This window comes from Suncus etruscus, chromosome 2, assembly GCF_024139225.1.
Source record: "Suncus etruscus isolate mSunEtr1 chromosome 2, mSunEtr1.pri.cur, whole genome shotgun sequence".
In the NCBI taxonomy this organism is placed as follows: Eukaryota; Metazoa; Chordata; class Mammalia; order Eulipotyphla; family Soricidae; genus Suncus; species Suncus etruscus.
This window is the reverse complement of record NC_064849.1, coordinates 69,959,521-69,973,792: the sequence shown is the minus strand read 5'-3', so window position 1 is coordinate 69,973,792 and position 14,272 is coordinate 69,959,521. Positions and strand designations below refer to the sequence as shown.

The following is a 14,272-nucleotide window of genomic DNA, read 5'->3' as shown; positions in this document are numbered from 1 at the left end:
CAAAACCCCGCCCATTCCTGGGAGGGGTCTTGGAAAAGGTAGATAAACCCTGAAGCCAGGGAATTAAGGGTCTCTGCCCTGCTGCGCTCACTGGCTTTATGTTCTTTGCCTCTTTTGGTCTTTGACCAGGATGGAGGCCAAAGGAAGATGGCTGAATTATAAGATGCAGGGCTAAGAATGGCCGAATGCTTGAAAGGTTATGAGATAGGCCACACACCTGTGGTGGTCAGGGCATGAATAAAGCTGATGGTTCCTGATACCTGCCTGTGAGTGAGTTTGACTCTGGTTTTCACCTGGGCCTGGGACCCACCAGCTGGATGGGGTTGCAGAGCCACGTGGCCTGGGATGGCAGAAAAAAATCCATCGCCATCCATCGCCATCCAGCCCCATCGTTATTTATTTAATTCAACATATATACTTCACAAATTAGTGTGATCATTCTATGTCTATCCCTCTCTCTCTGACTCATTTCACTCAGCATAATAATCTTCATATCCATCCAAGTGAAGTGTGTTGTACACTCTGTGACTGAAAACCAATCATGCACAACATTGTTGGGAAAAAATGCCAACTGTATTATGAACTATCTGTAACTTCAGTGTTTAAAATAATTTTTTAAAAAAGAAAGTGAAGTATATTGTTATTGCTGTCCATCTTAATCCATGTTTTCTAGTTTAAAAGTATATATATATATATATATATATATATATATATATATATATATATCACTTCAGTTAAAAGTTATATATTTAAAGGATGTTTCCAGTAACCTGGGCAAAATCAAAACTTTTACTTCTATTTCAGAGCTTCTCCAAATTTTATTAAAAAAAAACAATTTTTATTTAAACATGTGATTACAAATATAATTGTATTTGTATGATAACAGTCATATAAAGAACACCCACCTTCACCAGTGCAAGATTCCCACCAGCAATTTCCTGGATCTCCCTCCTCCCCACCCCACCCACACCTGTACTCAAGACAGGCTTTCTATTTCCCTCATTTATTCACATTGTTATGATAGTTTTCAGTGTAGTTATTTCTCTAACTGCACTCATCACTCTATGTGTTGAGCTTCATGTCATGAGCTGCACCTACATGGGAAGATGGGGGGAAATAAGGGTTGGTACTGAGGCAGTAAAAGATTAGGTATGAGCTTTATAGGGCAGTATCAAGGTCACAATACAAGTTGGATATTATGCATATATAAACTATATGCATACAATACTGTCAATAGGAGACCAAGGAGAAAAATTTCCAGTGACTGTCCCAACATAAACCAGTGCTAGAACAACCCACTCTCCTCCCAAAGCGCATTCCCATTACTGTAGGGAGAGGTAGGAGAAAAGTCTGATGACCCCTATAGAGCTCAACTAGACCAGCACCCAGGGAAGGCTTGGAGTTCATGGGGAAAAAGAAAGAAATGGATGGGGGCTTGCCAAGCATCCCAGCACTCCTCAGGCTAGGGAGAAGGCCTCTGGCATGGGGACTCCCCAAACCCCATGCCTGGGAAGAGCTGGCCTCCAGAATCAAAGGGAAAACCGGAAACCAGATATTTGCTCACCTTCCTCCTCATGCACCTCCCACCTGGAGTATGGAAGGAGGATGGAAGCATTCACGCTCTCCCTTGTAAAAAAAAAAAAAAAAAAAAAAAAACAAACAAAAACTTCCTCTGTTGATTATAGTGTCCTGTCCTGACTCAGAAATAGGATAACTATATGACTGGAAAAAATATTTAACTTTTAGAAAACTGCATTTTTATCAGTTAGAATAATGAGTTGACTATCAGCATTGATGATATAAGATCAAATAAGATTTTGATAATGGGGCCTGATACAAAAGATAGGATTTTTGCCTTGCACACAACTGACCCGGGATCAATCCCTGGTATTCCCTACAATTTCTTGAGTCTGCCAGGTGTAATTTCTGAGCTCAGAGCCAGGAGTAACCCCTATATCCATCAGTTATAGCCTCAAAACAAAAACATAATGATAGTGATAACTCATTTAAACATATTTAAATTAACTGTAACATGCTTAAATTTTAAGAAGCAGCTAAGTAATAAGTTATTACTTGTTAATTACTTATTATTAATAATTAATTATGTAATGATTATTACATTATCACAAGTTTGTCAATGTCTTAGAGTAGGCCTTGATGTTAATAGCTTCAAAATCTGAATAACTAATTGAAATAAAAATTATGGGATGGAAAAAAACCTTTGATTATAAAATGCCAACCAACAAGCCATTTATATATTAAGCTTTCCTCAGTTTTACTAGTTCCTCTCTGTAAAAGTCATATGTTTAGGTAAATTTATTCTAGAAAAATATTGGAATCATAGGCAAAGAAACTCAATACTGAATATGGAATTTAAAATATTGAAACTAATATTTTGAAAAATATAAATTTTTTCTTTGAAGCTTTTATGTTGTTTTTTTATTCTGATAAGGGAACTGTCATAGCAATAAGGGAAATAATATGAAGATTAGACACCATAAACTTTCTGGATCTTCTCTTTATTTGTCCTTTATAAGAAAAATAAATTATCAGTAGTTTACATGCTCCTTGGTCTTAATAACAGATGTGAACTCTCCAAATGTTACTAATAATTTTACTAAATTATAATAGAATAGAAATTTTGTCTAGGGCTGGAGAGATAGCACAGCTGTAGGGCATTTGTCTTGCACGTGGCTGACATGGGAGGGACCTGGTCTTAATTCCTGGCATCCCACATGGTACCCCAAGCCTTCCAGGAGTGATTTCTGAGCTCAGAGCCAAGAGTAACTCCTGAGCGCAGTGGAAGGAAGGGAGGAAGAAAAGGAGGAAGGGAGGAAGGAGGAAGGGGGAAGGAGGAAGGATGGAAGGAAGGAAGGAAGGAAGGAAGGAAGGAAGGAAGAAAGGAAGGAAGGAAGGAAGGAAGGAAGGAAGGAAGGAAGGAAGGAAGGAAGGAAGGAAGGAAGGAAGGGAGGGAGGGAGGGAGGGAGGGAGTGAGGGAGGTAGGGAGGGAGGAAGGAAGGAAATTCATTGAATTTCAAAGTAGAAGAATCAGCAGAATAGTCAGAATAGTCTAAATGTCTTCTGTTTGTTGTCCATTCTTCTTATTTCTTGTAAACAGCATAGCTCTCTCCAAAATTATCTTCTCCAGAGTTCTCCCAAAACTTACATGAAAAGTTACATCATAACCTCAGTATTTGCTGTTTTACTATTTATGCTCTGCTCAAGAATAAAGAAATATTTGTTTTTAACATTAAAATAAAAAATAACTAAGAAATAAAATGTAGCTAAATTTTATTATAGCGTTGTTTTAGTTATTTTGTTTGAAAGGGAAGTATGAATTTGTTAGTCATTTTACAATTTAAATGAAAATCTCATATTTTTGTGAAATAAAGATTATGTAGTCAAATATATATATATATGTATATATATATATTCAGCTAAACTATTTTCAGATCAAACATAGTAAAAGAAGATTAAAAAATAGGTACTAGGGAAGGAGCAGTGGCACTAGCTGAAAGGCCTTGCACACCCTAGCCTAGGATGGACTACGGTTCTATCCCCTGGTATCTCACATGGTTCCCCAATCCAGGAGCGTTTCTGAGTGCATAGCTAGGAGTAAACCCCTGAACATCACCAGTTGTGACCAAAAAATAGGAACAAGTGAAGATTGAATTATAGAACAATAGTAAAACAGAAAAATTAAAGATTAGCAGAGACCTAAGTAAAAAGAAATATATGTATACATAGAGAATAAGCTAAATTTTTACTATCAGAGACTTTCAAAAATGTGATACTTTCCCACAATTTATGGTCATAATAAAGGTTTTTATTGAGTTCATCGGTGATTGAATACTTTTCAAAAATGTACTTGATACTGAACTTTTTTTCTTTCTCTTCCATCTCTTTAGTTTTTCTTTCTATTCTTTTAATAACTCTGCCTTTGTTCTTCCTGAAACAAATGTATTATGATAAATTGTGTCAACTATATGAGGTATTTTCTTTAAATAAATTTTAAAGAAAAAGATTAGATGCAGAAGGAGGAACTAATAGTCAAAATTAAGACATAGAAAACATTGGTCTTACTTTAGGTCAATTTAATGTAGAAGCAGAGTTTTTATGTAAAATAACTAAATTGGGGCCCGAATGTGAAAACCTGTGAGTGCTGCCTGTGTGTGTATGTCTACTGTCCTCTTGTGTGAACCTCTTGGGAGTGGGCCAAAAAGAGTCTCCAGAAAACTCGCTCTCCCAGAGGCCAATTCCAGGGCGGGACTCCATAACATGAAAACCGGCTAGGCTTTGCAGAAGTCGGGTCCCCTGTTTGTGACATCAGGCTGGGAAAATCCATGAAACTACGCCTGCCCAGTGGGGCCCAACTGTGAAAAACTATGAGTGCTACCTTTGTGTGTCTGTCTACTGTCCTCTTGCGCGAAACTCTTGGGAGTGGGCAGAAAAGAGGCTCCAGCAGAGCACTTTGGCTCCACCTCGCTATGCAGCAGTATGCTCTTTTTAAGAAAAGAACACCATCACAACAAGAAAAAAAATCACACTAAGAACTGTGCTGGATCAAAGAAGCAAGCATTTCTCTCCAGACTGTCTTCTCTGCTGCGTGCTCGGGCCTAAAATTTGACCCTGTGTGAGGCTTCATCCACGGAGGACTTCCCTCCCTTAAAGGCAAGTCGGCCCATCCAGAAAGGGCGGAGCCAGAGGAGTGTGCTGCCTGCATCATATAGCCAATGAATACCACCACAACACGTAGAAAAACCCACAATACAGTGTGACAATGGGGAAACAACGCAGGCCAGCATCAGACATAGAGAATGAAGATGACAATTCTGATGACCAGATAATGAACAACCAACTAATCAACCTCTCAGATAAGGTCTTTAGACTAGCAATATGGAAGATCCTCAACAAACTCAAAGAAACCATGGATCGAGTTGAACAGAAAACTAATAAGAACCAAGAAAATATGAAGACAGAAATCACAAAATTCCAAACGGAAATAATATGTCAACTAACAGGCCTGAAAAAGTCAGTAAACGAAGTGAATGACAAAATGGATAAGCTCTGGGATAGGGTATCAGAAGCTGAGAATAGACTTGGTACTGTGGAAGATGAGATACATAACAATTCCATACAGCAGGAGAGATTGGAAAAAAAACTTAAAGCAAATAAGCAGACAATGGAAAAATTAGTCATAGAATGGGAACAGATGAAAATAGAAGTCTATGATAAGATCAACAGAAACAACTTAAGAATCATTGGAGTCCCAGAGACCCAGGAAGAAAATTTCCAGGAAGAATCAAGGGTCAAGAACATCATTAAAGAGAAACTTCCAGAGCTAAAGAATATATGTGATCAAATCCTGATTGCCCGAAGAGTGCCAACCAAAAGAGACCCCAGAAAAACCACCCCAAGACACATCCTAGTCACAATGACAAATCCCACAGATAGAGACAGAATTCTGAAAACAGCAAGATCAAAAGGGGAAATTACGTTCAAGCAAGCATCCTTGAGATTTACAGCAGACCTGTCACCAGAAACACTCAATGCCAGAAAGCAGTGGTGGGATATTGTGACAAGACCTGTCACCAGAAACACTCAATGCCAGAAAGCAGTGGTGGGATATTGTGACAAGACTGAATGAAATGAATGCTTCACCTAAAATACTGTACCCAGCAAAACGCACTTTCCGGTTTGACAGAAGAATACATGGCTTCACAGACAAAAAACAGCTCAGAAACTTTACAGACTCAAAACCAGTCTTAAGAGAAAAACGGAAAAACCTAATTTAAGACAAGACTAACCAAAGACACACCAAATTTTGATATAAAGATGGCATTAAATCCCAGGACAATTCTTTCTCTCAATGTCAATGGACTAAATGCACCAGTCAAGAGACACAAAGTGGCTAAATGAATCAAAAAACTCAATCCAACCTTCTGCTGCCTACAAGAAACGCACCTGAATAGTCAGAACAAACATAGACTCAAAATAAAAGGCTGGAGAAAAATTATCCGAGCAAACAACACCCATAGAAAAGATGGAGTGGCCATACTAATACCAGATAATGCAAACTTTATACTCAGAAAGGTATAAGGGACAAAGATGGACAATGTATATTAATCAAGGAGAATGTAGAGCAGGAAGAAATAACTCTCCTAAACATATATGCACCGAATGAGGGGCCAACAAAATATTTAATACAACTGTTGACAAATCTGAAAAATAATATCAATAACAACACAATAATTGTGGGGGACCTCAACACGGCTTTGTCAACACTGGATAGGTCAACCAGACTGAAACCCAACAAGAATATACTAGACCTGAGGAGAGAAATGGAAGAAAGAGGCCTAGTGGATATATATAGGACACTCCATCCCCAGAAACCTGGATACACATTCTTCTCCAATGTACATAGGACATTCTCCAGGATAGACTACATGCTGCCACATAAAACATACCTCCATAATATCAAGAGAATAGAAATTTTGCAGACTACCTTCGCTAACCACAAGGCTCTGAAATTATTTGTGAATTCCAAAGGGACTCAGAAGAAAAACTTTAACACCTGGAAGTTAAACAGCCTCATACTCAATAACCAGTGGGTCCGAGATGAAATCAAGGAGGAAATCAAAAGGTTCCTGGAAACAAATGATAATAAAGACACAAACTACCAGAACTTATGGGACACAGCAAAAGCAGTACTGAGAGGAAAATTTATAGCTTTGCAAGTACACATCAGGAAGGAAGAAGGAGCTTACCTGAGTAGCTTAATGACACAGCTAATAGAACTAGAATGTGCTAAACAAAAGGACCCAAAAATAGGGAGACAGAAGGAAATAACAAAGCTGAAAGCAGAAATCAATGAAGTGGAAACCCAAAAATCAATCCGAAAGATCAACGAAAGCAGAAGTTGGTTCTTTCAAAAAATAAACAAGATAGATAGACCACTGGCAAACCTAACAAAGAAAGAGATAAAAACTCGATAACTCATATTAGGAATGAAAAAGGAGAGATAACTACTGATATGACAGAGATTCAAAGGGGAATCATAAACTACTTTGAGAAACTCTACGCCACTAAAAATGAGAACATGGAAGAAATGGATAAATTCTTGGACTCATAATCTTCCACGGTTGAAGGAAGAGGATGTAGCACATCTAAAAACCCCCATCACCACTAATGAAATTAAAACGGTAATCAAATGTTTGCCCAAAAACAAAAGCCAGGCCCAGATGGATTCACTAATGAATTCTTTCAAACTTTCCAGTGAACTACTACCAATCCTGGCAAGAATCTTTCATGAAATTGAACAAACGGAAACACTTCCAAATAGCTTTTATGAAGCCAACATCACCTTGATAACAAAACCAGACAAAGATGTTATGAAAAAAGAAAATTATAGACCAATATCGCTGATGAATGCAGATGCAAAGATCCTCAACAAAATCCTGGCAAATAGGATTCAGTGCCTCATTAAGAAGATTATCCACTATGATCAAGTAGGTTTCATCCCAGGAATGCAAGGATGGTTTAACATCCATAAATCTTTCAACATCATACACAACATCAACAACAAGAATAATAAAAAGCACATGATCATATCAATAGATGCAGAGAAAGCATTTGATAAGGTGCAACACCCATTCTTGATCAAAATTCTCAGCAAGATGGGAATGGAAGGACCCTTTCTCAATATAGTTAAGGCCATCTACCACAAGCCAGTGGCAAATATTATTCTCAATGGAGAAAAACTAAAAGCCTTCCCTCTAAATTCTGGCACAAGACAAGGCTGTCCTCTCTCACCACTCCTATTCAACATAGCACTTGAATTATTTGCTATAGCGATTAGGCAAGAAAAATATATCAAGGAAATCCAGATAGAAAAGGAAGAAGTCAAGTTCTCACTGTTTGCACATGATACTTTACTTAGAAAATTCTAAAGACTCGACCAAAAAGCTTCTAGAAACAATAGACTCATATAGAAAGGTGGCAGGCTACAAAATTAACACACAAAAATCAATGGCCTTTCTATACACCAATATTAAGAAATAGGAAGAAATGGACATTAAGAAAACAACCCCATTCACAATAGTGCCACACAAGCACAAATATCTTGGAATCAACTTGACTGAAAATGTGAAGGACCTATACAAAGAAAACTATAAAACTCTGCTCCAAGAAATAAGAGAGGACATACGGAAATGGAAACATATACCGTGCTCATGGATTGGCAGGATTAACATAATCAAAATGGCAATACACCCAAAGGCATTATACAGATTTAATGCTATCCCTCTAAAGATACCCATGACATTCTTCAAAGAAGTGGATCAGGCACTTTTGAAATTCATTTGGAACAATAAACACCCTCGAATAACTAAAACAATCATTGGGAAAAAAGAATATGGAGGAATTACTTTCCCCAACTTTAAACTTTACTACAAAGCAATAGTTATCAAAGCAGCATGGTATTGGAATAAGGAAAGGCCCTCAGATCAGTGGAATAGGCTTGAATACTCTGAAAATGTTCCCCAGACATAAAATCACCTAATTTTTGATAAAGGAGCAGGAAATCCTAAGTGGAGCAGGGAAAGCCTCTTCAACAAGTGGTGTTGGCACAACTGGCTAGCCACTTGCAATAAATTGAACATAGACCCCCAGCTAACATCATGTATGAAGATAAAATCCAAATGGATTAAAGACCTTGATATCAGACCCAAAACCATAAGATATAAAGAACAACATATAGGCAAAACACTCCAGGACATTGAGACTACAGGCATCTTCAAGGAGGAAACTGCACTCTCCAAGCAAGTGAAAGCAGAGATTAACAGATGGGAATATATTAAGCTGAGAAGCTTCTGCACCTCAAAGGAAATAGTGCCCAGGATACAAGAGCCACCCACTGAGTGGGAGAAACTATTTACCCAATACCCATCAGATAAGGGGCTAATCTCCAAAATATACAAGGCACTGACAGAACTTTACAAGAAAAAAACATCTAACCCCATCAAAAAATGGGGAGAAGAAATGAACAGACACTTTGACAAAGAAGAAATACAAATGGCCAAAAGACACATGAAAAAATGCTCCACATCACTAATCATCAGGGAGATGCAAATCAAAACAACTATGAGGTACCACCTCACACCACAGAGAATGACACACATCACAAAGAATGAGAACAAGCAGTGTTGGCTGGGATGTGGAGAGAAAGGAACTCTTATCTACTTCTGGTGGGAATGCCGTCTAGTTCAACCTTTATGGAAAGCGATATGGAGATTCCTCCAAAAATTGGAAATTGAGCTCCCATACAATCCATCTATACCACTCCTAGGAATATACCCTAGGAACACAAAAATACAATACAAAAACCCCTTCCTTACACCTATATTCTTTGAAGCACTATTTACCATAGCAAGACTATGGAAACAGCCCAGATGCCCTTCAACAGATGAATGGCTAAAGAAACTGTGGTACATATACACAATGGAATATTATGCAGCTGTCAGAAGAGATGAAGTCATGAAATTTTCCTATACAGGGATGTACACGGAATCTATTTGCTGAGTGAAATAAGTCAGAGAGAGAGAGAAAAATGCAGAATGGTCTCACTCGTCTATGGGTTTTAAGAAAAATGAAAGACATTCTTGCAATAATAATTTTCAGACACAAAAGAGAAAAGAGCTGGAAGTTCCAGCTCACCTCAGGAAGCTCACTACAAAGAGTGATGAGTTTAGTTAGAGAAATAACTACATTTTGAACTGTCCTAATAATGAGAATGTATGAGATAAATGGAGAGCCTGTTTAGAGTACAGGTGGGGGTTGGGTGGGGAGGAGGGAGACTTGGGACATTGGTGATGGGAATGTTGCACTGGTGATGGGTGGTGTTCTTTACATGACTGAAACCCAAACACAATCATGTATGTAATCAAGGTGTTTAAATAAAATAAAAAATTTTAAAAAAATATATCAATATATAAAATATAAAAATCAAGAGAGCTGATTGAAATTAGTGTCATATTAAAAATTACAAAAATATTCCAGGTATTTCTTACAATGGAAGCCTTGAATCAAAAAAGGAATAAAATTACTTTAAACAAAACCAAAGATATAATATAGGGTTTTGTTCACTTTGTGCAATTTACATAAATATCTAAACCAAAATTCATTCTCAGTTTTGGAGGCTATTTGATTCATTTGAGAACATTGAATTATATTAGTCTTAGAACTTAAGAGAAATGTATAAAGCAAACAATAACAGATCGTTTTTAAGAGTTCCAGCCTCGACTTGAGATAATAGTATAGCTAATTTACTAAGTAAAGAAGTATGTACCCCAAAATTTACCCATTATCCTGAACAAAAAGATTAATCAATGAAAAGTATCTACAGCTGACTTCAATCTCCATAGATTCTTTGGTTTTATAAAATAGCACTTATCCAGGGCTGTTTCTTTACCTGTAAATGGGGTCCTTAATTTCTTAAAATATTGATAAGATACTGTTTATGTATACTGCTGCAAAATCTTTTTGTTTGTTTGTTTGTTTGTTTTTCTGACATTACTTAAAATTGCGACTCAAACAATCACTGCAAGCACCTTGTATTGTAAGTGCTCATCAAACAGTGCAGAGGAAACAAATGGTATTCCTTATCTTTGGAATTTTACAGTCAAGTGTAGATATAAATGATAAAAATAACAAAAAATAAAAACATAATAATGTAATTACTCTTGAAAAATAAACAAAAACAAGAGTTGGAGAAACTACTGACTTAGGACTGGTCATTGACGTCATTTTGAAGAGGTTTCATAAATGTGATACATAAATATTTAAAAACATTCCAGAATGAGTTTATAAAAAATAAAAAATCTGATATCTATTATTACAAAGGACATAAAAAGCCAGGATAAAAAAGAATTAAAAAATTATAGGACTAAAAATAGATTAATATCTCTGTTCTTCATCTCTATTAATACACATGAACATTTATAAGAACAAAATAGTTATTGTTAAGTATATTCTTTGTTTCTCCTTAAAAGGATTATAAGTACATCAGAAATCGTGGTTATAAATTATGTTCTACACATTAATAAACACATGTAATAAATATACTTGATAAGCAATTTAATTTTAATGTTATGTAACTCAATGTTTCAAGTATACTATTAATATTATAGATGTGTAAAACATAAATTAAAAGATATAAATGTTTTTGACATCTTGAATATATTTAACTAGCAAGATAAAATAATTTATATCTCATATAATTTTATATCTAAAATAAAAGGTTTGTGCATGTAAAAATATTATTAAAAATCACAATTTGAATATGATTTGGTTCTTTTCTTTCACAACTTCCATATAATGTCATGACATTATTCTGAATAAAAGTTAAGCACTGTGTTCATTATCACTTTGTAAATGGTCTCTTTTCTGCTGGATGCTTTATAAGGTTTTTCTTTTCATATTTGATTAACAACAGTGATATCATAGTGTTATGTGTATTTAAACAGATGAAATTTTTGCTGAGCTTATTTACTATATGGGTGAATGTTTTATAAAATATGTGGGTTATTTGGCAGTTATTTTCCCAGTCTTTTTTCTTCAGTAATTTCAATTACAATTATAGTTAAAGATATACATTGCTCCAAAAGCACTGACATTATGCAATAGATTCAATCTTTTGCTCTGTCCTTCAAGTTGTTTATCTCTAATAAACATTTTTCATGAACATTAATAATTTACTTGCAGTAGCCAAACCACTGTTTTTTCTTATTTCAGGATATCTTCAAACTTTATATATTTAATAGTATTGCTCTAAAGACCTTGTCTAATAATAACATCAGATATTTCAACTGATATGCTTGTATTTTATTTTCTTGGTACAGTGTACAAATTTTTAATTCCTGGCAGAATCTATTGAAAATCTGGTATAGGGAGAATAACACTTCATTTTTACTTTTCTTGATATTTTAAAACCAAGTAGAATTGGAAGTATATTTGAGTTGAATTTAGTTTGTTTACTTTCACTCTAACATTTGCAAGCTGTTACCAAGATATCTTTAATGTCAACATTTTGAGCTAGGTGGGGATTTATATGTAATTTAGATAATTTTGGTTCTCTTATGATTCATTTCTGTGAACATCAATTTTGAAGCAATATTACTATAGCAATGGTTAAGAATGTGAAAATTCTATCAAACTTTTTGTTTCTGACCCACCCCACATTATATCATTTTTCTTAGAAAATTTCAAATATATTAGGTAACAGTGAGAAAACAGAGAGAAACTTTTAAAAATAAAATATCTGATTTTTGTTTTTGGAGAGTTCTTAGAGTCTACTATTTCTGAATCCTATGTTAGCAAAAGTTCAGTTCTTTTTCCCTTTCTTCATATAAAACTTGTCTATTGCCCAGGATCTTGAGATTTTCTAAACTTCAAAATAGTTGAAGATTAACCACAATTTGAAGTTAAATACTTACTGCACTTAGATCAAAAGGCCTTATTTCAAAATAAGTCATAAATGACTTATACAATGACCTATATAATGACCCAAACTATCATGAAACTTAACTGCTAATATACTCATTATATTCCAATCACTCTGATATTCCCTTCAGATACATTACATATACCAAGTTTTTCTCAACCTAGGTATGATTTCTTCCATTCTTCACATAGTACATGAAATAAGTGGCATTCAATGAAAAACAATATTTGTTAAAAGTATGATGGACTTGCAACTAGAAATTCCCTTCCTTGATTCAGTATAAAAACTATTCAGCAGAACACATGTCGCATTAACAATTTCTTCATAGAAGCTTTCACTTCCTGGTTGCGAAGGGTATAAATCACTGGATTCATCAGTGGAAAGATTACTGTGTGGAAAAAAGAAACCACCTTGTCAGCTGGTAAGGCACGGAATGGACGAGTATAAATGAAGATGGCAGGTCCAAACATAAGAAGTATAACAATGATATGAGTGGTGCATGTGGACACGGCCTTGCTCTTCCCTTCAGAAGCAGACCTATGTATATGGCAGAGAATGACTGCATAGGAGGCTAGAAGTCCCAGAAAGCAAAGAAGAATGAGAAGGCCACTATTGCAAACCATCAGGAGCTCCACTGCAAAGGTATCTGTGCAGGCCAATTTGATAACCTGAGGCACATCACAGAAAAAATTATCCAATTCATTTGGGCCACAAAAGGGCAAACGGAGGATGAGTGCCACTTGGATAATGGAGTGTATAAAGCCTCCAAGCCACAGTCCAAACACCAAGGCATAACAGACTCTAGGGTTCATGACGGTTGAATAGTACAAAGGTCGACATATGGCAATGTAGCGATCAAAGGCCATCACCACGAGGAGCAGCACTTCTCCTCCTCCAAGAAAATGCAAGAAGAAGAGCTGAGTAATGCAATTTCTGTAGGAGATTACCTTCTTCACAGAAAAAAAATCCATTAGCATCCTAGGAGCTACAATAAAAGAGTAGGATGCATCCAGGAAGGCCAAGTTCCCCAGAAAGAAGTAGAGGGGTGCTGAGAGGCCAGGGTCTAATTTGATAGTGAGGATGATGAGCAAGTTTCCAGGGAGGATAATGAGGTAGAAAATTAAAATCAGCACAAAAACTAGTAACTGGATATTTTGAGACTGGGTCAGACCAAGTAGAATGAATTCTGTTATAATAGTGCTGTTCTTTTTGTCCATCTCCGTGCCTGCAGTGCATCAGAGAATACAGCATTTATTTATTTATTTATTTATTTATTTATTTAAATAAATGAGTATATAGCACATCTATCTTTTTTTTTTTTTTTTGGTTTTTGGGCCACACCCGTTTGATGCTCAGGGGTTACTCCTGGCTATGTGCTCAGAAATCGCCCCTGGCTTGGGGGGACCATATGGGACGCCGGGGGATCGAACCGAGGTCCTTCCTTGGCTAGCGCTTGCAAGGCAGACACCTTACCTCCAGCGCCACCTACCCGGCCCCATAGCACATCTATCTACATCATCATTTTTCCACAACCAAATAAGTATTTTCTATGGTTATTTATCTACTTTTTCTAATTTTCTATGATTATTATCTACTTTGACTAATGCCTACACCTCAGTCTTGAAGTCACTCGTCTTCTGTTTCTGTTGTTTGCTGGTCTATCGTGGGGGGCTATGAAATGCCCTGTCCTAAATTTTTTTATGACTTTTATCAGACATCAGTATAATTTTCTAAATGGAAAAAAATTGGTCACTGTTTTTAAGTTGTTCTTTT

General features: G+C 36.1%; 1 protein-coding gene across 1 annotated transcript; it reads right to left on the bottom strand.

The window, feature by feature from the left end:
* Positions 1–12,789: 12,789 nt before the first annotated feature.
* Positions 12,790–13,716, bottom strand: LOC126001409 (olfactory receptor 4N5-like). The gene has a single exon (XM_049768670.1). The coding sequence runs from the start codon at positions 13,714–13,716 to the stop codon at positions 12,790–12,792; it is 927 nt and encodes a 308-aa protein (XP_049624627.1).
* Positions 13,717–14,272: the final 556 nt, after the last annotated feature.

What these genes read in the sequence shown, in the direction of transcription:
- LOC126001409 (XM_049768670.1), bottom strand. Translation starts at nt 13,716, where the DNA reads ATGGACAAAAAGAACAGCACTATTATAACAGAATTCATTCTACTTGGT.